Raw genomic sequence first — 25,392 nt, 5'->3', positions numbered from 1 at the left:
ATTATAGCTACACTGTGTTTCTTACACTATCTTCTCCACTAGGCTGTGAGCTCCTGAAAGGGCAGGGCTGCATTTTATCTGTCTGTTTGTGTTCTTGAGACAGGGTCTCAGGGTCTTGCAATCCTGCTACCTCAACCCTTGAGTAGCTGGGATCACAGGTGCATGCCACCATGAACAGAGTTTTCTTTCTTTCTTTTTTTTTTTTTTTTTTTTGAGAGAGATACAGGGTTTCATTATGTTGTCCAGGCTGGCCTTGGACTCCTGGCCTCAAGTGATCTTCCCACCTCGGCCTCCCAAAGTGCTGAGATTACAGGTGCCAGCCACCATTCCCAGCCATTTTCTGTCTTTATATAGCCAGAATCTGACACATAGCAAAGGAGTATTAAAGATATGCAGAATAAGTAAACAAATTAATGGTTGAATGTATATTTGTCAGTGTGTGGACATTATGATAAATGTCTTAATGTATATCTATATAAACAAATATATATATATACATACACACACACACATACACACACACACACACATCTGTATGTCTGAGGCTGTGTATCCCTAAGCCTGGTAATAATATGGGAGGATGGGTAAGTGTGGCATGCATGTATGTAAAGTGGCAACGGAGCACACGGTTATGCATTTGGTTTTCTAAGTCATATAAATTTTTGTGAGGATTATATGTTTGCTATTCACTAATTGTGATTTGAACACAATACCATCATCTCTCTAGGACTCACTTCCATCAATTGTAATGTATAGATATTGATGTTACTAGTGTCCTGCAATCACTGTAAAATATCAGTAAAGGCTTAGCAGAGTGACTGGCCCACAGCATTCAATATGTTGGTTATAATTATCTTCCTTGAAAGCAGTTATGTGGTCCATTCATGTATGGACGTTTGTGCTGAAACATATCCCTGAGTACTGAGTATTCATGTGCGTGTTGCGTATATGGTGGTGGGGGTAGAATACGAGAAATCGTATGACTAACATATTGAGTGCTGTGTGCCAGTTGAGTCTCCACAGAGCCTTTGTACTGGGCAATTTTGTTTCTGCTTTGTTGTTTGTTTCCCATCTCCTACTGCTTTGATGCTCGCTCTCTGGGACACACTGCTGGGGTCTCTCCTTGCCTATAGGGATCAACTTATCATTTCTTCCCATCAGCCATGTGTCTGATAAGTAAGTGTGAGGCACAATGGATGTGATATGCCTGATCTCTATTTTCCTAAGAAACTTGCAAAGGAGGTGCCTCCTCAACCCAACTGTGCAGACTATATGAAGAAGCTCAGAGAAGGTCACTGTAGGTCTTTCCCTGCAGTCACTATGGAGGGAAAGACCTAGATACGGACCCGGCTCTGTGCTTCTGCCCAGTTTTAATAGGGAGGATGTCACATTTGAGCATACCCTTAGCATACCTGCCTGAGATGTGGCAGAGCACAAGTTTAAAATTCAAGTCTGTCTGCTTCCACCACGAAGGCTGCATACTCTCTATCATGCTGTCCCTCTTTACTAGAGCCAGCAGGTTTGATTGCTGCTTTGAACTCAGGCAACCCGGTACAGCCTTTGTCTAATATCTCAGAGCCCCAGCCACCAACCGGCTTCCTTTGCCCATGAAGATAAGCCTTTCTGGTCGACTGGACACATCAGCCTTAGAAACCTTGAGTTACCAGAATGGGGGCAACTGGCTGGCTGGGTACGGCTGGGGCATCTGGCCCTGATAAGACCTCGCCACGGCTGGACAAGCTCTCAGAGACGTAAGGCTTTGCGTAAGCACAAGATTAGAAGAACACATTATTAAAATATTTATTTTCTTACAGGTATTGACATAAAAGGGGGAAAGAGTTCCCAGAAGACAGATAACATCCAGTGGTACTTTTTGTGACTTGGTTTTGAATACATGGTTATACAGAAATTAAATTACTATTGATAATAAATAATAACAATACAAGCTGCGAGTTGTCAGCTGGAAGCAGCTGCAGTTTCAATTTGCTTACGTATGAAACTAAGGACGATGGCGCCAATTTAAAAGTAAGCAAGCAAACAAACACAAACCCACTTTGCTCTGTGGATTTGACGGATGCAGATTCAGGAGAGTGGTTGTGTTTTAGGAGAGATGGGAGGGGCAGAATGGGGCTGAGAAGGTTACTTGATGAGAGGTCTTCAAGTGTCTCTTTAATTTCTTTTAGGAGAAAATAAAGAGCTCTGAAGCAAATGTGACAGTACTGACATGCAGTAATCCTGCATAATGACACATGGTGGCTTATTGTACTTTCTCCATACTTTCTTTATTTCAGTATTCATGATTAAAACAAATGAACACATCCCTGACACCTATCAATTTATACTTTGCAAAGCATATTGCACAAATAACCTTGAAAGCAAGACAAAGCAGGGTTTATTGCCCACATTTTACATTCAGAGAACTTGATGTTTGCAGGGAGGGTGGGAAGGGGGCTTTTGAATCAAGGACGCATAGTAGAAGAGTGATAGAGCTGGCACTTAATCAACTGCTTGTCCAGGGCTCCCTGTGCTGCATTCACCTTGACTTTGAAGACAAAACTGCTCCCCCTCTTGCAGAAAAATCTCTGTGAGGTTTGTATTGGTCCAAGGACTAAGACGGCATTAAGGCACTTTGGATCTCTAGCTTCTTGGCCAGTCCAGCCACCTTCACTTATCTCTGGTCTGCAACAATGAGTCTTGACGTCATTGGCTCAGCAAACGTTTCTCAAAGGCTAGATATGAGGCTGGGACTTCTAGGCAGTTCCTTACAGCAGCCTGCTTCACAGTTCCTATCAGCCCATTCCCTCTGTGACCTCCCTCACCTATTCTCTTTCCATAAATTTGGTTGCTGCCTCCAAGTAGGGTTTTCTACCTTCCCACACCTTCCTCAGACAGAACATCCAGTGTAAGGTGAGGCAATTCAGGGTGGAAGTTCAAGTCGAGAGTGTTGGCATCAGAAAGACCTAGATATGGACCTGGCTCTGTGCTTCTGCCCAATGTTCATAGGGAGGATGTCACATTTGAGTATACCCTTAGAGAATAAATGTGTGTTAGGTAAATAAAGGCAGGAGGAGGTCAGGCCTGGCGCTAAAAACCTCCTTGCTCTCCCAAGCTTTTCTTTCTCCATAGCCCATGATTTGTGAGGCTTCTGTTTTATCGTCTGTAGAATGGGGATAGTAAGACTCTGAGAATAACATTCTTTGCTTTCACTTTTGTTTGTTTTCCTTACCTAGCCATTGTTACTCCTTGTTTTGGAAGCATGGTACCTATATCCACTAACAAACTATTTCTCCAACTCTCAATGTGGTTTGGGTGAGACTGTTCCTCTCACATTCCCGCCTCCCACCAGAGGAGTGGTGACATAAGCCAAGCAAGGCAGCGAGAGTTCCTTCTTGAGGATTGACAGGGGTGCTGGAAAAGGGGTTTGGTGTGTTTCTTTCTTTCTGAGATTAAAAGCATGAAGGACCATCAAAGTCTACAGTTGCTAGGTTCCATCTTCATCCCCCTCATAAGGAAAACTCACTTCAGAACGCAGCCAACACACAGCAAACTCAGGAGAGAGATAGAGAGTCTTTTTTTTTTTTTGAGACGGAGTCTCACTCTGTCACCGGGCTGGAGTGCAGTGGTGCAATCTTGGCTCACTGCAACCTCCTCCTCCCGGGTTCAAGCAATTCTCTGCTTCAGCCTCCTGAGTAGCTGGGACTACAGGTGCGCATCATCATGCCCAGCTAAGTTTTGTATTTTTAATAGAGATGAGGTTTCACCATGTTGACCAGGATGTTCTTGATCTCTTGACCTCATGGTCTGCCTGCCTCGGCCTCCCAAAGCGCTGGGATTACAGGCAAAAACCACTTCACCTGGCCAAGAGACAGAGTCTTATGACATCATTTGAACTCCTGGATCCAGCTGGGGCTAAAGTCAGCACACCTGTTAGACTTCCCAGTTATACAAGCAGATACATTCTATTTTCCATAAGAACTTTGATATGAGTTTCTGTCAGTTGCATCCAAGAGTCTAAACTCATGTAAATATCCTTTATAAAGTTGTTGTGATGATTAAACAACATAATGTTTTCAAATCACACATTTAACTTAGTATCTGGCACATTTCTAAATATTCAAGAAATGGTAGGGTAGGTAGTTGTTATAATTAGCAGGACTCTAGTGAACTCTAGTCCCAGAATGAAGATTGCTCCTACGATTGGCTCTACAGCTCAGCCTAGTAATGAGCAAACAAAACCTCTGCCACTGCCTGGCCACACAACGTTGGTTAGGTCTCTTTCTACCTGGTGCGGAACCAAATTTCCAGGCTCTGGGAAAGACCCATACCTGTTCAGAAGGGACTAGCTTCTCATGCCTCTGAGTGTCAGTACCGACGACATGAAGCCGTGAATGACACTATCATTATCAATCCTTTACTTGCTGTTATCCCCACTGGTATGTGAGATTTCTGGGGAAAGAAACCACAACTCATTCTTCTTTCAACCCTGCTAGCCTCATATATACTAGTGGCACTCCCAAAGACTTTATTTCCTTTTTCAGAAAGAGAGGCAAGCTAACTACGTATAAAAATTAGAAAGGAAAAAATGGGGACTTTTACCAACTCGAATAGGCTTACATTTTGTTTATTGTCCACAGGACATGTTAGGAGAAAGTTTCCTGGTTGTCACCAGTACTGCTGTACCTTGGGCCCACCTAAGAGGAAAGGAATTGGAGTAGAGTTCTTACCAACCAGCATCAGGAAGGATGTTCACGTACACAGAGGAATTGTCTGTGGATCATCCCTCACCCTCTGTTAATCTCTGTTCTTTCTTCCAACTCTTGCCTACACTAGACCTCGCTGGCTCTCATCCAGGCTTTGGGAACAGCTTCCCAAATTACTTCCTATAGTTTGGTCCCACCTCTAATCTGTTGCTAGTGTATTAGCCAGAGTGATCTTCCTAAAGAGCAAATCTGACAATGTCAACTGAGCAGCTGGCTCATGACCCTTAATAGCTCTCTCTACTTTCAAGATAAAGTCAACACTCCTTAGGTTGGCAAAATAGTCCCTTTATGATTTGAGCCCTACCAACTTCTTTCATCATCCAGATTTGTTCCTTTGCACCAAAATGACTTGAGTAGGGGTTGCAAATGTGCCATGTTGCCTTGCTTCTCAGTAACTTTGCACAGATAACCTCCTCTTCTTGGAAAATCATGTTTCCTTTTCTTGCTATCTGCATCTTACTAATTCTGATCATTCTTTAAAACTTAAATAAAATATCATCGTTTCTGGGTAGCTTTCACTGGGCTGAAAGGCATTCTCTCGTCTGAGCTCTCATATCATTGACCACATTTCATCGTGAGTTCCATGGAAGCAGAGACAATGTCTTGTTCATCTCTGGGTTCCAAGAATGTAGTGCTGAGTTGTACAGAGAAAAAGGCACTTGAAAACTAATAGAGTAAACAAACACTAAATGTTAATAGGGAGGGTGTCACATTTGAACATACTCCTAGAGAATAAATGCGTATTGGATAAATAAAGGCAGGAGGAAGTCATCCCTGCCTGCTAAAAACTTCCTTGCTCTCCCAAGTTTTTTTTTTTTTTCCATAGCCCGTGATCTGTATAATGTTATAGAACCAGCTCACCAATTTCAATTGGCTTGAGGTATAGTGGTTTATGTATACAACTGGCTCCTCCCAGCAAAATGGAGAACTTTTTAGGGCAAACCATGCCTCGTTCCCCTGTGCCCCTTATAAAGCTCAGCAGGAGGGAATATAGTTCAGCAGGTCAGAGCCTGAGCTCTGAGGTCAGAAAAGACCTGCTTTCAAATACTAGTTCTGCCAGTTATTCCATCAGTGACTTTGGCCAATTTATTGAACCTTCGTGAGCCTTCATTTCCTTATCTCTAAAGTGAGAGGGGAAAAGTATGTGCCTCATAATTCTAGCTACGCTAATATGTGATATTATATATATTCACTTATACAATACATACTTACTGAGTGCCTCTGTGTTTGCACAATTGAGTGTACACAGATAAAACAAACACTATACCCCATAAACTGTCAAGTCTAACAGGGAACATTAATGCACACATAAATCTGTATTGCAATGTTTGATAATTGCAATAAAGAAAGGAGGTAAGGTACATAATTTAGATTATGGGTCCTGGGGATGCCATTCTGAGGATGTAGATTTAGGCTGAGGCTGGGCACTGTGGCTCACACCTGTAATCCCAGCACTTTAGGAGGCTGAGGTGGGAGGATCACCTGAGGTCAGGAGTTTGAGACCAGCCTGACCAACATGGCAAAACCCATCTCTACTAAAAATACAAAACTTAGCTGGCCATGGTGGTGGGTGCCTGTAATCCCAGCTACTCAGGAGGCTGAGCCAGGAGAATTGCTTGAACTGGGGAGGCAGAGGTTGCAGTGAGCTGATATCACACCACTGCACTCCAGCCTGGGCAACAGAGCGAGACTCCTTCTGAAAAAAAAAAAAAAAAAAAAAAAAAAAAAAAAAAAAAAAAAGATTTAGGCTGAACACTGAAGGATGAATAGTGTTAACCCAGGGAAAAGATTCGGCATGTTCCAAGGCCCTGTGAAGGGGAACAGCACATGCTGTACTAGGCTCCTTAAATGCTAATGTGACTTCTGGGGATGCTGGATCAGTTAATAACTAGGAAGTTGGACTCTGGAGACAAACTGTCTGAGTTCACATCCTGGTTCTGCTACTGACTTGTGGCATGGCTTTTGGTAAATTTTTTTTACTTCTTTGGGTTTTGGTTTTCTCATCTGTAAAACAGTGATAATAAAAAAACACTGTCTCATTGAGAAAGGTGGATGGATTAACTTATAGAAATTATTTAGAATGGTGCCTTATTTTTAATTGAAAGCAATCTTTATATAATAGCCATTCATATCATTTATTCTTTTATTTGCACTCCAAAGTATTTACATGAACACTGCCATGAAGAGAAGGCAAAAGTCTTGCCTGAAGTAAGCATATTCAGATTGTGGACTGAAGATGAATAAGGGAAATTATGGGAAGTTAAATAAAGTCCAATAAAGCACCCAGAACTCATTTGTCCTCTCTGTAAATGGCATGATTCTTGCCTCTAAAAATGGCATATTTCATGATGCCAATGGGTATGCTTGAGGGGACTCCCCTTGGCCTGCCATTGGTTACCTACATTGGAACAAGGGTATTGAGATTCCTGGAAGAAAGTTATAACTCTAAGACAATGTATTGTTCAAAAATTAACAAGATTAAAGCAAAAACAAACAAATAAAAAATCTCTGGGGTTTCCTCTCCTTTTTCTTTTTTTAAATGATTTTTTGTGTTGATTTAATATCTGTGTAGAAGCCAGCAAAATTACTGTTTGTTTATCCTGTAGCTTCTGAGTGTCTTCTTTGCCTCTTTGCTCTCTCTCTTCCCCCTGCTACAGGCTATAGATATGATTAAGAAAGATCTATGTAATGGTGTTAAGTTACTGCACTGTTTGGAGGAGAGATTTCTGGGGACAGGCCTGCGATAAGGGTGAGAGGAGTTGGATCCAGTCGTGAGAGTCAGATAGGCAGCTCACCCACACACAACCTCTCCACAAGCGAGACAGCTTCCCGGCCTTTCTTGCTTGTTTTAATCTGTGAATGTTTCCCAGAAAGAAATAGTAACTTCTCCTTTTTCTGGCAGGGGTGCCTGCTGAAACTCCCTGAAAACAGGGCCTCTCCCTCCCCTTCAGGCTGGCCTCACACATGCTAATGCAAATCAGTCCTGACCCAGCCAGGGGTCTTTGGGAAGGCTGCCAGGAGCTTTAGAACAAACATGTGAAGAATGTTATTTCATTTCTGGCATCCCGGGGAAAGAGGGACAGAGAGGGAAGTTGGGCAGTGAAGGCGGTGGAGGGGGGGAATTCATATGAATGTTTACTGCAATAAGAGTGAAGCAAATGGAAAGGACAGCAGGAAATTCTTAGGAATAAAGAGCCTACTAGGTGCCAGAAATGGACATATGGAATATTCGGTTTTAATTTTACACGTACACTCTGAAGAAGAATTTATTACTCTCACTTTTTGGATGCAGGAAAAGGCTTGGTCTCCAAGGTTAGGCAATTTTTCAAAGGCTACCCAGCTACAAACTGGAGGAGTCAGAATTTGAAACCAGGTTTTTACATTTCAAACCTTGGGCTCTGTCTTCTCACTAAGGCTGACTTATTGGTTGTCCTTTGATAGAGTCCCAAAGAAACCCGCGAATGCAACAGCCCTACATGCTATGACCCGCATCATCTGTCGCCTCCTCTCCAGCCCTCTGCATGGTTCTAAACCCAGATTTATTCTCTCAGCCAGACCCCAAACTAGTCTCCCTACCTGCAGTCTCCTCTGTTCTAACTTATGCACCACGGAGATCTTTCTAAAACCCAAGTGTGGCCTTATTACTGCTCCTCCTTAGCACACATTATGAGGCCTTGCAAGTCCTGCCTCTCCAACCTCATATACTATACATTTCAACTGCTCTGAACTTTCTGTTGTACCCCATATGTGGTCCCTTCAATATCCTACCTCCCTGCCTTCATTTCAGCTATTCCTTCTGCCTGTGATGCCATAACCTCCCCAGTTCTAAGTGTTCAATTCTATCCATTCTTCTAGACCTAGCTCAAAGGTGCCTCCCCAAAGGCACACTGGCTGTTAGAGATCACAGCCTCCTCAGAACTCCCATGCCTTTATTATGGGGCAAATCACCTTCTACCCCCAAGATGATTAGCTGCTTAAAAGTTTGTCCCTAACACTGGGCAAAGCTCTTTTTTTTTTTTTTTAAATTTATTTATTATTATTATACTTTAAGTTGTAGAGTACATGTGCATAACGTGCAGGTTTGTTACATATGTATACTTGTGCCATGTTGCTGTGCTGCACCCATCAACGCGTCATTTACATCAGGTATAACTCCCAATGCAATCCCTCCCCCCTCCCCATGATAGGCCCCGGTGTGTGATGTTCCCCTTCCCGAGTCCAAGTGATCTCATTGTTCAGTTCCCACCTATGAGTGAGAACATGCGGTGTTTGGTTTTCTGTTCTTGTGATAGTTTGCTAAGAATGATGGTTTCCAGCTGCATCCATGTCCCTACAAAGGACACAAACTCATCCTTTTTTATGGCTGCATAGTATTCCATGGTGTATATGTGCCACATTTTCTTAATCCAATCTGTCACTGATGGACATTTGGGTTGATTCCAAGTCTTTGCTATTGTGAATAGTCTTTCAGTATCAGCCATAAGACTTTGATTTCCAGCTTGGTCACTGCGTAAGAGAGAAGTGCATAAGAATACACAAGTGCGGATTTTGGAGCCAGACAGCTTATGTTAGAATCATGGTTCTGGCCAGGCACGGTGGCTCACACCTGTAATTCCAGCAAGTTGGGAGGCAGAGGCGGGCAGATCATCTGAGGTCAGGAGTTCAAGACCAGCCTGGCCAACATGGCAAAACCCCGTCTCTAGTAAAAATTAAAAAATAAAAAAATAATTTAGCTGTGTGTTGGGAGGGGCACACCTGTAATCCCAGCTACTCAGGAGGCTGAGGCAGGAGAATTGCTTGAACCCAGGAGGTAGAGTTTGCAGTGAGCCAAGACTGTGTCACTGCAATCCAGCCTGGGTGACACAGCGAGACTCTGTCTTGGGAAAAAAAAAAAAAAAAAAAAAAAAAAAGAATCATGGTTCTGCCACTTACTAATTAGGTGACCTTGGGCAAACCATTAAGCCTTCCCATCTTAGTTTCCTTGCCTATAAAATATGGATAGTATCTACCTTAGAGGGTACCATATTATTAAGGTTCAAAGAGTTAGTGGACCAAAAGATCTTAGCATAATGAATGGCATGTAATAGAGTTTGATAAATGGTACATGATAGCAACGATTGGGAGGCAGGGACCACATCATTGCTATGTTCTTGGCTGATAGCTACGCTGTTTACATGACAGACTGTCTTCATTCATTCAACCTGTAATACCTATTACCAATCTTTGATGTTTGCTAAATTAAGTACCTACTAAGTGCCAGGACATATGTTATGGATTTACAGGTAACTAAACCATGGTTTCTAAAACCTATTCTACTCTGAGATTACAGACAGTTTTCATTCTCTCTGATAAAGAGAAACATATTAGGTATAGGTTCAAGGAATAGTAGAATAAAGAGAGGGAGGAAAGGCATCTCTTGTTATGTCAGATGATGGGGGAAAATAACTCAAACTAGCCAGATCCCTTGTCCAAAGGGCTTCTGGGAGATGCTCAGGAACAGAAAAACATGAGTAACTGCACAGTGGGCAGGACAATTAGCCAAGCATGAGTCTCCTTCAAGGTCATCACTTCAGTTGGCAGATAAAGACTACTTGAGGTTGGGCGCGGTGGCTCACGCCTGTAATCCCAGCACTTCGGGAAGCCGAGGCCTGTGGATCACCTGACGTCAGGAGTTTGAGAACAGCTGGGCCAACATGGTAAAATGACGTCTCTACTAAAAATACAAAAATTAACTGGGCATGTTGGTGGGTACCTGTAATCCCAGCTACTTGGGAGGCTGAGGCAGGAGAACTGCCTGAACCCAGGAGGTGGAGGTTGCAGCGAGCTGAGATCGTGCCATTGCACTCCAGTCTGGGCGACAAAGCAAGACTCCGTCTCAAAAAAAAGAAAAGATCTACTCAAGATCTTGCATGTACTTGGTACGGTACGTGTTTCATATTGTTCCGGACACCCTATGCTTGGAAGCTCTGCATGTGTATTTGTTTCACAACAAAATTCTAACATGGAAAATAGCAATACTCTCACTGTATAGATGTGGAAATTGAGACCCAGAAGAAATAAGCATCTTATACAGCCAGAAACTGTCTGAGATTTGAAATGACCCTAGAATAATCTGACTCAAAACCCCATGCTTATAGACTCTCCGATACCCAAGAGGATCAGGGGCAGATGGGTGCTTGAATCTAGTACACGAGAGCAGCAGGTAGGCTATAGTAGAGGTGAAGAGCCCTGGTTCAGCCCAGCTCTGGCTCCGGCTCTCTGGGTGACCTGGGTCAAGCCCTATCTCCTCCCTGGCTTTAGTTTCTCCCATAAAGAGAGAGGGTTTAGATCAGTGGTGTTTGCAGTCTCAAGATCTACTATCCTGTGATTCAAATATGAAAGTGGAATAGGGTTGTTGGTGGATGGGGGAGTCTGTCTTTGGGGGAAAGGAGAACAGAGCAGCAAGAAAAATGCCAGAAGTCTGGATTCTGTCTCACCTCTGACTCTCTACACATCATTAATGGTGATCCCTACAGTCCACTAACACCTTTCCAGTGATGACTCAGTACTGCTCACAACATTCTTCACAGATGGAGGTGGGAGTGGGGGGAAGGCAGCCCCTCTATGTGCAGTGATGGACCCACAGCCAAGATAATGAGAGCAGGGAAAAGTTAAGAAGCCTGGCCTCTAGCCTGGTTTCATTCCTAGAGTCTTAAATGATCAGAGCAGAAAGGAACTTGTCTATCTGAGCCCCTCATTGCAATGAAAAGGAAACTGAGGATTAGAAAACTGAAGCTCTTTGCCCAAGGCCCCAGGTGGATGGACAGCAAAGTTGGGCATGCAGCCTACATGGGGCTTGTGATCTCACTCCAGACACCTCTCCCTATGTTGAACTAACTGGGTGCTTTGTTCCTGACAAGGAACCCTAAAGTAGAAAGTGATGGTCACAGCCCACCAGTAAAAGACAGAAGTCAGAAGTCAGGATTCCCATGTGTCATTCCTGGCTCTGCCTTGACTATGATGCCAATGAGTCTCTTGGGGTCTCAGCTTCCTCATCTATACACTGAGAGAAGTGACCTACATAAGAGTTCCCAAATTAATGATCTGCAGGTTAATTCTTACCTACAAAATTGGTTTATTTGGCCAATTTTAAATTGGTTGCCAGCATGTAATAATTAGGAGGTTTCACATAAGCATCTAGATTTCTGGCTTGGAAGATGTATTAACACCAAGTCAGCAGTCTCAAATGGTAATCAGCAGCTGGAACTAAGTATTCTCTGTGCCATGCCTAATTTACTGCAGTCCTCACTACTCTCTATTATCAAGCATCTGGCCACACTGACTCATTGCCATCACTGGAAAGTTCCTCCTTATAAATCATGGCTTAGAGTTTGCCTCATCCCTAACAGCTCCCTGCTGCCCTGAGCATGGGGCTCTCACTGCCCACCGAGACTGGCAGCTCACTGAAAGTCAGTAATAGAACATTTCCTGTGGTGATCCAAAATCAATCTGCCTTATAGCCTTGTACCACTGTCCCGCCCTCTGGAGTCACAGTGAACACATCTGTGCCCCTTACCCTGCGTAGCTCTACAGAAGGTTGAAGACATTGGTTGCACCCTTTTGTGTCTTTTCTTAACTTGAATAAATATTCAAGGTCACTCAAGTGTTCTTCATGGTCATCATTTCTAGGGCCTTGGGGACCTGCTTCCTCTCCTCTAGGCATTGTTCAGATGCTTGGCCTTCCCCTTGCAAGTCAACTCTTTCCTGCAGCAATGAAGCTCATTCATACCACCAACTCCCTGGAAGCTTCCCCATGTTCCTCATGGAGCCCAACTTGGCTGATAAGGTCCTTGCCTGCCTCCATAGCCCCAAATCTCCTACTTTGCCTGGCCTTCCACATTCCAGCTATACTGTCTGCTGCACCGTTGTCTCTCGTACCCCAGCCTGCTCACAATCTGCCCTCTGTCCCAAATCCTCTTTTCCCTCATATTAGTTTCTTAGGGCTACCATTAAAAGGCACCACACATTTGGTGGCTTGAAACAACAGAAGTGTATTCTCTCAGAGTTCTGGAGGCTAGACGTGCGAAAACAAGGCATCTGCATGGCCATGCTTCCTCTGAAGGCTCTTGGAAAGAATCCTTCCTTGACACTCAGCTTCGGATGGCCCCAGGTGTTCCTTGGCTTGAGGCGGCATCATTCTAATCTCAGCCTCTGTCTTCATATGTCTTCTTTGCTCTGTCTTTTTAGAGTGACATCAGTCATTGAATTAAGGAATTAACTTAATCCAGTATTACCTCATCTTGATCCTTAAGTAAATATATCTGCAAAGACGATTTCCAAATAAAGCCCCATCCCGAGGTTTCAGATAGATGTGAATTTTTCAGGGACACTGTTCAACCCACTGCAATCCATCCTCCCACTTCCTCAGAAGACTTGCAGCAGAAGGTTCCCTGGCTGGGCTAGTGGCTCTTCCTTGGTGTCCCCACAGCCCCTGGAGCATGATATACAGTGTCAGGTAACAACCTGGTCCCTTCTCTGTATTCAACATTATGAATATGAGCTCCATAAGGGCAAATACTCTGGTTTGGTTAGTTCTGCAGCACAAGTGCCTACCTTACTGTGAGGCACCTCCTAGACAGTCAACAAATATGCTCTTTTCTTGAACACTGTGCATTGCAGTCAGTTATGAAAAAGCTGTTTCCAGATGTTTCCTGAGACTGTGCTGTTCCATTTTGGCCCAGCACATTCACTAATCAGAGCAACACTTACTGGTCCCCAAATGTGTGTGGACTCCATCCTTCCCCCTTTTATCAATATCAAATGGCCCTCCTGGCTCTCAGCTCAACTCAGCCTGTTCTCCAAACCATGGTCAGGGTTGTCACCACAAAACACAGGTTAAGATACATCCTGTCCCTCCTCCAGTGCCCTTCCTGGCTCCCCTCTGCCTGCAGGAGAAAGCCCAGCTCCTCTGCTCAGTATTCAAGGCTTAGCCCTCCAGAGCAGCCTCAGCTCCGACCCCCTCCCCATTCCACGAGGTCACATGAGCAGTCTGTGCCCCGTCCCTCTGGAACCCTGGCTGGTGTCCCATTCCTGGATGGAATCTTGACGCAGTGTGAGGAAAGAAATAGCCTGCTTGAGAGTCCCCAGCAGGTTTTAGGAGCCTCACTGTCTGTCGGCTGAAAAACAGCGTTATTTTTCCTCTACGAGTCTCTCTTGGCCTGGGATGCATGGCTGTATTTGCTTCTGGCTTGAGGACAGCGATTCCCCTCTTCCAGGCCCCAACTGTGCACTTTGGAGAGGTCGGTACGACCTGATGTTAGATGGAATTGAGTCGCCGGGCTGCCGTACTTGCCCCCATCCTCTAACCAGTTAGAACTGGACACCACAGCCAAGGGAAGTTCACATTCCACTCGAGTTTGGGGACATCGGTCAGCCCCATCCCTACTGAGCTCTGAGACCCTTGGTCACACCTAAATTGCCATTCATCCCAGAATCAGATAATAGGCACAGATCCTTGTACTTAGGCTGGTGTGGGGCGTGGGGTGTTAGAGGAGGAAAGTGGAGAGAAAAATGCACAGGAGGATAGAAGAAGAGAGACCCTAGGGCTGAGAAAGACAGGGACTGAGAAGTGATAAGAAAAGGAGAAAGAGACAGGGGTACAGACACAGAGCAAGTAGAAGAGAGGTACACACAGACACAAAAAGACAGAGACAGGCCAGGCACTGTAGCTCACGCCTGTAATCCCAGTACTTTGGGAGACCGAGGCAGGTGGATGGCTTGAGCTCAGGAGTTCAAGACCAGCCTGGGCAACATAGTGAGACTCCTAATCAAAAAAAAAGAAAGAAAGACAGAAAAGAAAAAGACAGAGAAAGATGGACAGGAAGCCAGGGTGACATGAAGAGGGAAGTAGTGTCCATGACCAAGAAAGAGAGAACAAGAAAGAAAAGAAGAAGAAACAGAGTGCAGAGGGGGAAATAAAAGGCCAGGCAGAAACAGTTTAAAAAAGAACAAAAGGAGAAAGCAAAGGAGAGAGGTTACAAATATGGGAGAGGAGGCAGGGAAACAGGAAGAAAGAGAAGGAGGAGGGAAGGAGGAAGAGAGGAAGGGAGGGAGGGATACAGGAAGGAAGGAGAGGAAAAGGGAAAGGGAGGGAGAAAGGAAGGAAGAAGAGAAAGAAGGAAGGAAGGAAGGAAGGAAGGAAGGAAGGAAGGAAGGAAGGAAGGAAGGAAGGAAGGAAGGACGGACGGAAGGAAGGAAGGAAGGAAGGAAGGAAGGAAGGAAGGAAGGAAGGAAGGAAGTGAGGGAGGGAGGGAGGAGAGCCAGGGAAGAAAATGAATGGAGGGAGGAAAGGAGGAATGAAATGAAATAAAGAATAAATGAAAAGTTCACAGTGGAAAGAAAAAGCCAGAACAGAGCAGTACAAGAACCCTATCAAGCCTCTCCTGGATTCTTTCCCTGGTGTGTCCTGGATAAACCTTGGGCTGCATCCCAGGCCTCTGGTCAGCATGGAAGGTTTCCTGTTTGCTCCCTTCTCACAGGAGCTGAAAGTCCCTTCAGGGTCCTATCTAGGAGGTGGCCCAACAGGCCCACTGAATGTTGGGTCACTGATGCTAAGAGAAAGCAGAAACATCTGATCTTAAGCTGAATAAAATTCTTTCACCTGGACTAGATCCTTGCCTCTCCAGTTGCCAGGGGCTGGAGACCGTCTCCTTGCCCCCATCATCTCTGGAAATGCACAGCCTCGTGCTGGGTGTGGTGGCTCACACCTGTAATCCCAGCACTTTGGGAGGCCGAGAAGGGTGGATCACGAGGCCAAGAGTTCAAACCAGCCTGGCCAATGTGGTGAAATCCCATCTCTACTGAAAATACAAAAATTAGCTGGGCACAGTGGAGCATGCCTGTAGTCCCACCTACTTAGGAAGCTGAAGCAGAATAGTCACTTGAACCCGGGAGGCAGAGGTTGCAGTGAGCTGAGATCACACCACTGCACTCCAGCCTGGGCAAAAGAAGGAGACTGTGTGTCAAAAAAAAAAAAAAAAAAAAAAAGGAAAAGAAATGCACAGCCTCTGAATTCATGAAAAGTTCATTTGAGACGGCCCCTTTCAAGCCCTCTTCTACAAATGGAGAAATGAAGGCCTCCAAAGCGGAAACCACTTGCCAAAGGCCCCATAGCTGCTGAGGGCCAGAGACAGGATGACCCTCAGCAATCTCACCTCCTATCATCTGGACAAGCACTTTTGAAAGCCAGCCCTGGAGGGCTCCTGATGACTTTCATGCTGTTTCCAGTAAATTCTGTGCTGATTTTTGGCACGAAGAAAGGAAATGAAGAGGGTAGGGTAGGAATGTAAATAAAGGGAAACATTGGGATTTCATCTAATATATAATTATAGTATCCATGGTGGTGGCCCTGGCTGCCTCTGTGATGTGCTTCCCAGGCTGTGCCATGGAGAGGTGGTGTCCTGAGGGTGCTGGACAGGCCAGCAATGCTCCATCCAAAGCTCCCAGCCCCCTGGGCTTTTGGAATAGGATTGTTGGGCCAGGAGCCTGGACTTGTTTGCTGAAACACATGGGAGTCTGAGAGTGCTGGGAAATAGCTCAGCAGATGAGAGCTGGGAATCAAGGGTATCACGCAAATGACAACGGGAGTCCATCCCTAGGGAGGAGCAGGGGTTCTCATGCAGACCCCATGTACAACTGTGTGTGTAGTGCTGTGAGGACGGCAGGGAAGGGACAAAGTTTGAAATTCAATGGTAGCCATGTAGCTTTTGTGTGAAAACTAAAAGTTTGTTTTCCATATTGTTTCCAACCCATTTGGGCATGGATCTTTGCATAAAAGATCCCTGCCCACAGCTTCCACTCTGACCCCTGTCATTGCTATATGCCCAACTCTTCTCATAATTCAGTGTGGCAATTTTCAGTTCAGGCAGTGGAGATAAACGGGCTGGAAATCTGCCTCTACTTACTAGCTCTGTGGCTGTAGTCAAGTTACCTAGCCTCTCTGTGCCTTAGTTGTCTTATCTGTTAAGTGAGAATAACAGTAACTACCTTACAGAGTTGTTTTGAGGATTAGATTAAATAAGGTTTATAAGAAAGAAAGAAAAAGAGAGGGAGGGAGGGAAGTAAGCAAGGAAGGATGGGGAAGAAAGGAAGGAAAGAAGGAAGGAAGAAAGGGAGGAAGTGGGGAAGGAAAGGAGGAAGGGAAGGGAAGCAGGGAGGGAGAGAGGGAAGGGAAAAGAAGGAGGGAGCCAAGAGAGGAAAGTAGACAGAGAAAGATAGAAATAGAAACATAGAAACTTAGAGACAGATGTAGAGCTATAGTACTGGACCACAGCCTGGCACATAGTGGGTGTCTCCTGAATATTTGGTGAGAAAGTGAGTAGGAAATTTTATATGAGTGAAGGGGAGAAGTCAGTGTCTACAGAATTTCTACATTGACTTGAAAATGTGTTCAAATCATTCAACTAATATTTACTGGATTCTTACCTAGTGTCAGTTACCGTTCTAGGTACCAGGGATAGAGGATGAACAAGGCAGACACAGACCCTGGTCCAGTGTCCTTCTAGTGAGAAAAGATACACAAAAACAAGTAATAGAGACTAAATCATTACAGTATTAGTGAGTACCATGGCTTTGTGTGTCTGTGTGCACGGCAGGTAGGTAGATACAAGTGGCAAAGGAAGGCGTCTCTAAGGAGGCAACATCTAATCATGGACCTGAAGGAGAACAAGGAAACACACATGGAAGAGCCAAGGGAAGGACATCCCAGGGAATGAGAACAGTAGAGGCAAAGACCTTGAGGAAGGAAGAGACTGGTGCACTCTAGCAAGCGTGCCTGCAGAGTGGTGGGTAGGGGCCAGTGTGGGAGAAGAACGCCAACCTGCTGGAAGGCTGTGAACATATGGTGTTAGCAGAGGCCATCCCACATGTGACTGCTTAGGTAATGTCTGTCATCACAAACAGTAGTCACAGTGGTTACTCCTCCCCCTGCTGCCATTTGGTAAGCACTGACAATGAGCTAGACATTATCTTGTCCTCTTTACATATTTCAGTTCACTGTATCCTCATAATCCTATGAAATAGATCCTATTATGATTCAATTTTACATATAAAAAACTGAAGCAGGCTGGGCATGGTTGCACATGCCTGTAATCTCAGCACTTTGGGAGGATGAGGCAGGTGGATGGCTTGAGCCCAAGAGTTCGAGACCAGCCTGGGCAACACGGCAAAATCCCGTCTCTACAAAAGAAACAAAAATTAGCTGGACATGATGGCACATGCCTGTAGTACCAGTTACTCAGAGGGCTGAGGTGGGAGGATGGCTTGAGCCTGGGAGCTTGAGGTTGCAGTGAGCTGTGATTGCACCACTGCCCTCCAGAACCTCAGTGACAGAGCCAGACTGTCTCAAAAAGTCAAAATGAAACAAAAAATCTGAAACAGAGTAGTGAAGACACTTGCCCAAGGCCACGCAATGGGTAAAAACCCACCTCTGTCTGATTTAATAGGCCTAATTTAAAATTATGTGTGTGTGCTAGTAGTGGTAGGGGATGGAGATAGACAGAGTCTATTGCCTTTCCTGTTGCTGCTTTTTGAAAAACATAGAGTGGCACTGATAACCCTTCACATGTATACACAACCTTATGAAAATGTTGAAGCAAATTTCTGTCTACTATCCAATTTAATTTGGGGGAGATATGACAAATTATCTCCATTTTATGGATGAGACTGATTATCTCCATCGTACGAATGAGAAGGATGAGGTGTGAAGCACCCCCACCTGCCATCTATAGGCTGTGATCTGAGTCTTCGGTCCCCAAGCCTGGTGTTCTTTCCATTGCAAACAGTGTCATTTGCAGTTAGGAAGTTCTCTTCCACTCATACCTCACCAGGTGCGTTGAACAGCACATGGGAGGAGGGGAGGGGAGGTGCAGGTGGGCATTAAGAATCAGCTTGGGTATGAATCTCAGCTCTACCCCTTCTCATTATGTGACATAGGGGAAAATGATTACTCCCTCAAGCCCTAGCTTTCCCACCTGTGAAATGGGAGAGGATAAAAATAACAATACCCTATCTATAGGTTTATCATGAGAATTGAATTAGATAGTACACATACCTTAGAATGGTTCCTGGCACATAGTGAATACTCAATAAAATATTATTATTACTAGCAGCATTATCCAGAAAGTCCTGGTGGTACTGGGCATCAGAACCTCTGTTTGGAGTCTCCATTCCTACCTCAGTGTGCAAATCTCGGGACTCACTGAACTTAACCTTTCCATGTCACAAATAACACTAAGACCAGAGGAGGGGGAAGAACTGACCCAACGTACCACTGAGAGCAAGTGTGAAAATTTCTGTCAGACTCCCAACCTCAGGCTTTTTTTCGCAATGCCCTCCCTTCTCCAGGGCTTTGCTTTTTCTTCTACTCTTCCAATTCTACCCACCCCGCTAAGATAGAGCCTCTGGCCCAAGCCTCTGTTCCCACCGTGGATGTTGGCACTTCACTACTGTCCCCAGGCTCCCTTGGCATTCCTTTCATAGAGCTGAAGCCAGGGAGGTGAGGGCGGGTCTGGGGCAAGCCTCTGAATGTGTGGGAATGCATCCCCCACCCCAGGAATCAGGCCTGGTTGCTGTTGGCATGCTTGCTGAGGACCCTTTGGCAGCCTTCCACAATTAGAGAAAGGCAAGGCAGCCAAGACAAGACAGAGGCTAATTACCTTGGGTAATAGGAAATTGGAGAGCAGCTACAAGAAGGGTGTCTGGGCCTCTGGCCAGGCAAGGGCAGGGACCATGGATGCCCAGCCAGGCCTGAGCCATTGGCCCTGAGTGGAGACTCCTGCTCAGGGTCACCCCTCAATTCCAACAACCCACCCACGGCAGCAGGAGCTGGCCCTGCTGTCAGACCTTCCTGGGACCCTCTCCCTCTGCTGCTCTTGTTTGTTTTCATTCAAAAGCAAAACAAATGAAACAAACAAGGAAATTCAATTTAAACAGGGCACGGGTGCTGATGTTTCTGTTTTGTTACACCAGGGTGAGCTTAGGACAGAAAATCAGCCTTGACTTTCACTCGTTCAATTATTCTTACCCTGTGGCGCTGTGTAAAGTTACATGGATGGAGGGGCTAAAGAAAAAATTTGCCTTCCTAGGTGGGGTGGAGAGAGGGAGTTGGGGTTGGAGTGGGGCCAGAGAGAGGGAGAGAGGCCAAATTTCCAAAAAAAATAGGACCAAGAAACTGAGATACACTTATAGCAACATAAACTAAAATAATGAATAAAAAGACAAAAAAAGGAATGGTAGGGAGAATGACAGACAGACAAAGACAGGAAGCCATACAGAAAATACTTACATGGCGAGGGAATAAAAGACAAAGAGAAACAGGCAGAGACACAGAGAGGCACAGTAGTGCAAAATAGATGTGAGAGAGCTAGAAAAGCTGGAAGGGCAGAAGCTCAGGAGAAGGAGAGAGGGGATGAAAATAAATCCCATGACAGAACTCATGAGCTAGAATCTCATGCACCTTGATTTTAAAGATGCTGACAGTGCAGAACAGGGAAGGAATCTGAACATTTAATTCAAGGTCCTAGAGGCAGAACTAATAGCAGGGCATGAGCCCAGATTCTCTGGTGGAGAGACTAGTCCTCCACTCTCCTGCCACCTGAATCCTTTAGAAGTATGGGTGCAGAATTTGGTGTCTGACTGTGCTTAACTACAACTTGGGCCATTCTGAGACCTCTCTCCTCTGCATCAATCCTCTCCTCTCATTCCATTTCTCCCAAAAGGATTCTGGATGGTCGTTCCTTCCAAGGATAGTGGGACTGCAACTTGCCTGATAAGGGCCAGTTCCTCCAGAACTGTGCTTAGAAAAGACACTGATAACCAGGGATTGAGAAGAGTCAGGGGAGAAGAAGAAAGTGGCTAACACTTCCTGCAGGCTGCCTACATGCCAAGAATTCAGGTAAGCCTTGTTTGCGGAGTTTTCAGTCAACCCTCTTCCTTACAACCCTTTGAGATAGGGACAATCATCAGCCTCTTTTTCCAGAGGTAGAAATTGTCTCATAGAGCAGTGAAAAACCTGCCTCGGGGCAGGTTATGAGCATGCGTCAGAATCAGGGTTCACACCCAGCCCTGCCTGTCCCCAAGGCCTGTGCTATTTCTACTGCCACACACAGTCTTTTTGGCTCAAGAGGAAGAAGAATTTGGGTAAAAAACGAGAAAGCAGAAAATGAGAATCCCTAAGAACTGACACTGGAACTATTTTAAAACTCCAGACCGAGCTGGTCAGACTCCATGGGAGGAGAGCCGCCAATGGGATAAGAGACCATTCCAAACAACACCCTGGTTCCTGGTCAGAGCGGCCTGGATCCCAGGGCCATTAACATCATCCATTTCAAAAATACATAAATAAAATAGAGAAGTGTTCAGAGTTAGAGATGACAAGCTCCTGACAAGCACATTTCCAGGACAGAGGAAGAAGGAATGTGCCATACTTTAAGAGGTGGAAAGGAGGGGTGGTGTCAGGCAGTGAGGAAAAGAAGGGGCAAAGGAAAGTGTTCATCACTTTTAAAGAATGTCAGCTGATTTGTCAGCTCTCAGTGTTAATTGCTTTCGGGATTCCATAAAACATTTCATTGCTCTCTACATAATGGGGCTGCAGGATTCCAGCCCAGATGACATCAAGCCCCTACAGTGTCACCCAGAGACAGGGTTACTCCTTCTGTATTAGTGAATAGGAATCACCCAACAGGACACCATCCTTCTCTGCCAGATGCTGTATCTTCTATCATTTGGTAGATGGATGGGAGAAAGTTGAAATTATTACAAGGGCAACAACAGCAACATTGATAATAGCTAACACTTCTTAGGCTTCTACTGGAACCTCATCACTAGATAGCTTTTGTCCATGATCCCATCAAATCCTCCTGGGGTCCCAGTGGGCCAAACACCATATTATCCACATTTTCAAAGAGAAGGAATTGGAGACTCAGAGGGTTAGGCAGCTCACTCAGTGTCACAGAGCTGATAAAGGACAGGGTCAGGATTTGAATCCAGGTCTGTGTGTCTTTAGTCTATAACCCTAAGGAGGGGAGAAACCAGAAGCCATCTATCAGAAAATCTTTTGAAAATGCCATTCACTTTCTTCACAGAATTATAGTTTTCAGAGTTAGAGAGGACTTAATCTCTCTTAATGTAGTCACATACTTGTGTTTCACTTCACACATGTCATTATCCCAGAGCCCAAGGTGTTGGTGAGTGCTTATTGATTAAGAGTGTCTAGAGTTGTGCTCTCAAAGTCAGATCCCAATCCCCCTACTCATCATGAGGATGGTGGTCATTTTTTTTTTTTTTTTTTTTTTTTTTTTGAGACGGAGTCTTGCTCTGTCGCCCAGGCTGGAGTGCAGTGGCGCGATCTCCGCTCACTGCAAGCTCCGACCCCCCGGGTTCACGCCATTCTCCTGCTTCAGCCTCCTGAGTAGCTAGGACTACAGGCGCCCGCCACCTCGCCCGGCTAGTTTTTTTGTATTTTTTAGTAGAGACGGGGTTTCACCGTGTTAGCCAGGATGGTCTCGATCTCCTGGCCTCGTGATCCACCCGCCTCGGCCTCCCAAAGTGCTGGGATTACAGGCGATGGTGGTCATTCTTTAAGGCCCAAGGTACATCCTAAAACTTTAGTAAAATTTGCCCAGATGTCCCACTGGAAGACGTAGAATTGCATATTTACTTTGAGGATTTCATTCCTAGAACATTCACTGCCCCCCAAGTGACTTAAGATAAAGCTTGGGTCCCAACATCTCAGAGATAGTAGGTTGCAGAGTCAGGGGCAGAAGACTCAATTGCCAGCTTTTTTGACATTCTTGAGTTTGGTGACCCAACACATTGGTTGTTACCAAGGAGCCTGAATATATCAAGTGTTCAAAAGGGTGAGGAAGAGGGAGGGAGAGGAAGGGGAAGATGGGTTGTGTTTTGAGGTGAGCAAGGTTCACAGATTGTGGAGGGACTAACACTTATTGCGCACATGCTTGGAGATACCAAGCCAGGGTGTTTCTCATTTAATTATCACACATTTCTACAAGGTGGGTTTTATTATTTGTTTTACAAAGGCTTTATCAGAGACTTAGGGGGTAAAGCAACTTATCTAAAGTCACTTAACTAAAAATGTCAAAGCCAGATTTGAATCCATAGTCTGTGGCCTTTCTCACAATCATTAGGTTATGTTATCTGAGGATAGGACTTCTGTCTCAGTCTCATTCATATCCACAGTGCTTAGCACAAGACCAAAACACAAGAAATACTCAGCAAATGTCTACTGAATAAGTAAATAAGTTATGAATCAGTGAACGAATGTGTGAATGAAGTAACTGATGAATGAATAAATTAATGTAATGAAGGAATATAAGAGCAGGTGAATAGATGGATAAGAGACGAATGAATGGAGGGAAAGAGGGAAGAAGGGCAAGAGGGAGGGATGAATGGAAAATAGATAAATCTTCGGGCAGATAGATAGTTAAATGGAGGAAAGAATGAATCCCTGAATGGCTAAATACAGTAATAAATAAATGAGTTGAATAACTGGTGAATAAAGCTCAACTTTGTATTAACTTCAGCTTTCTAAGTTGATAAGGGAGGTGGCCTATGGTTCCATAATTAGGGTACATAAGGAGAGTTGGTCTATGAAGCTCTATGTTATAGCTTATGATGGTTGCATCCAGATCTAAAAACAACACTCACTGAGGTAGGAAATAAAAAGTAACAAATGAGCTCCTTTTCTCTTCCAAGGCTAACAAATGAAGCTCAGAGTGACTATCTCCTGCATCTTCAGAAGTTTGAATGCAGTGACTCCAATATACTCTACAAAGGAGTGATAATTGCACTATTTTTAAAAGGCTAGCTGGATCTATTAATAAAAAGTATATATTAAATATATATCGGCATATATATCTCAGTATGCATATTTCAGTGTGTATGTGTCTATATATCAGATATACTAATCTAATATTTAAAGAGAAGAAAGGATACAAGAGGTAAAAGACCACTAGGCAGAGATCCCTGTCCCAACCATCCTTGATAACTTGATCGGTGCTCTTGAGTAAACACTCTTTTCTCTCTGAGCTGCAGATTCCTAATCAGCAGAAGGAATGGTTTCAAATTTCTGGTCTCTCTGGGCACTTCAGCACTCACCTGGTGTGATTCTGTGATCCATTGTGGCATACTTCTCAAATGGACACTTCTAAACCTTAGAATCTCAAGTTGCACATATAGGCTAGCTAACAAAACATTTGGCTGGCTTGCACAGAATAACTCATGCCATTCCTCTTAGGCTTAAAATCATCCTGTCTGCTTCATGGTCCCCACACACCCAACACATCTTACTTGTAGAGACCGTCAGGCTCCAGACACTTGAAGATGACCGAGTAGATACTGACTTCAGGGATCTCTCCATGGCTTCGACCAGCTGCTACACAAGATGTGCCCAGGCCAGAGAGTAAGTCATCAGCAAAACTCAGGAATTCTCCTGGAGGGAGAAAAAGAAAGATGAACTCCCCAGCTCAGGCCATAGTGAGCACATGTTTTTGCTGTCATTCAAACCTATCAAATGTCTGGATACCATTATCAAGAAAAATAATGGATAGAAAAAGCAAAATATATGACAATGACACAGATTTGTATTTAGCCTTGATGACTCTTTGTTCATATTTATGCACAATTTTTTCATCCATCAAGTGGAAATACTAATACCTACCTTTATAAGATTGTAGCAAGGCTCAAATGAGGTAAATTATTGTGTAATAAAAATGCATGAAAAGGTAGCAAGGATATTATGCTTTTTTTTTCTGTAACTACTATGGCCTTGTCACTGCCATTCACTCCCTCTTAACTCCTTGAGCAAGACTCCTCTTTCTTAGAATTGCATTTTCCTTCTTTGTATAATGAAGGAACTGGACTAAAGATGTAAAATAATTTTCATGCCAATTTGCCAATATTGTGCATGGGTACTGGATTCATGGAGTGTTATACTGAGATGGACAGAGACCAGCTAAGGAGGAAAGAGTTCTGTGATTGATTAGTGATGAAGGTCATGGAACCTTCATCGTGTACCGGATGTACATGATGTCACGGAACCTTCACCATGTACAGGATGGAACAATGGGAGACTATGTGCCACATATTTGTAATCCTCAAACTCCATCACTTCTTTAATTTACTTTAAATCTAACCATTGGGTTTTAAGTAGTAGTGGAAGTTTACTAGAAACAGGACTAATAAAGAAGTCTAGGAAGTAAAGAAAACTAGAAAGAATAACTGAACATCTAGACTCTTGGGATCTAGTCTTAGTTCTGCTGAGAATTTGCTGTATAGTCATGGACAACTAAATCTTCATTTTTTGTGCTTTAGTTTTCTCCTCTGCATGGTGAAGGTGCTAGAATCATTATTAGGATTCCTGAAAAAATAAAATAAAAATATAGATATGAACAAAAATTAAGTTATAAGGACAAACACTGCAGTACTATTTATACTAGCAAGAATGTGGAAACAGCTAAATGTCCAACTATATAGAAATGGCTATATCAATTGAGTTCAGTGATGCAATAGGCTATTTTATAGTCATTAAAAATAATTTGTGGAAGAATATCAAAGGGTATTTATGACATAATGTGAA

At 44.2% G+C, this 25,392-nt stretch overlaps 1 protein-coding gene across 5 annotated transcripts in view; it reads right to left on the bottom strand.

Moving 5' to 3' along the window:
• Positions 1-25,392, bottom strand: part of ASTN2 (astrotactin 2) — a 988,433-nt gene that overhangs the window by 38,182 nt on the left and 924,859 nt on the right. For all 5 annotated transcript variants that reach the window (XM_050759610.1, XM_050759611.1, XM_050759612.1 and 2 more), the window contains one exon: positions 24,105-24,246. In XM_050759610.1, coding sequence (XP_050615567.1) covers positions 24,105-24,246 — 142 coding nt within the window. The remainder of the gene's footprint in view (positions 1-24,104; positions 24,247-25,392) is intronic.

The sequence above is a fragment of the Macaca thibetana genome, chromosome 15 (assembly GCF_024542745.1).
Source record: "Macaca thibetana thibetana isolate TM-01 chromosome 15, ASM2454274v1, whole genome shotgun sequence".
NCBI classification, from domain to species: domain Eukaryota; kingdom Metazoa; phylum Chordata; class Mammalia; order Primates; family Cercopithecidae; genus Macaca; species Macaca thibetana.
This window is presented reverse-complemented; position numbering and strand designations above follow the sequence as displayed.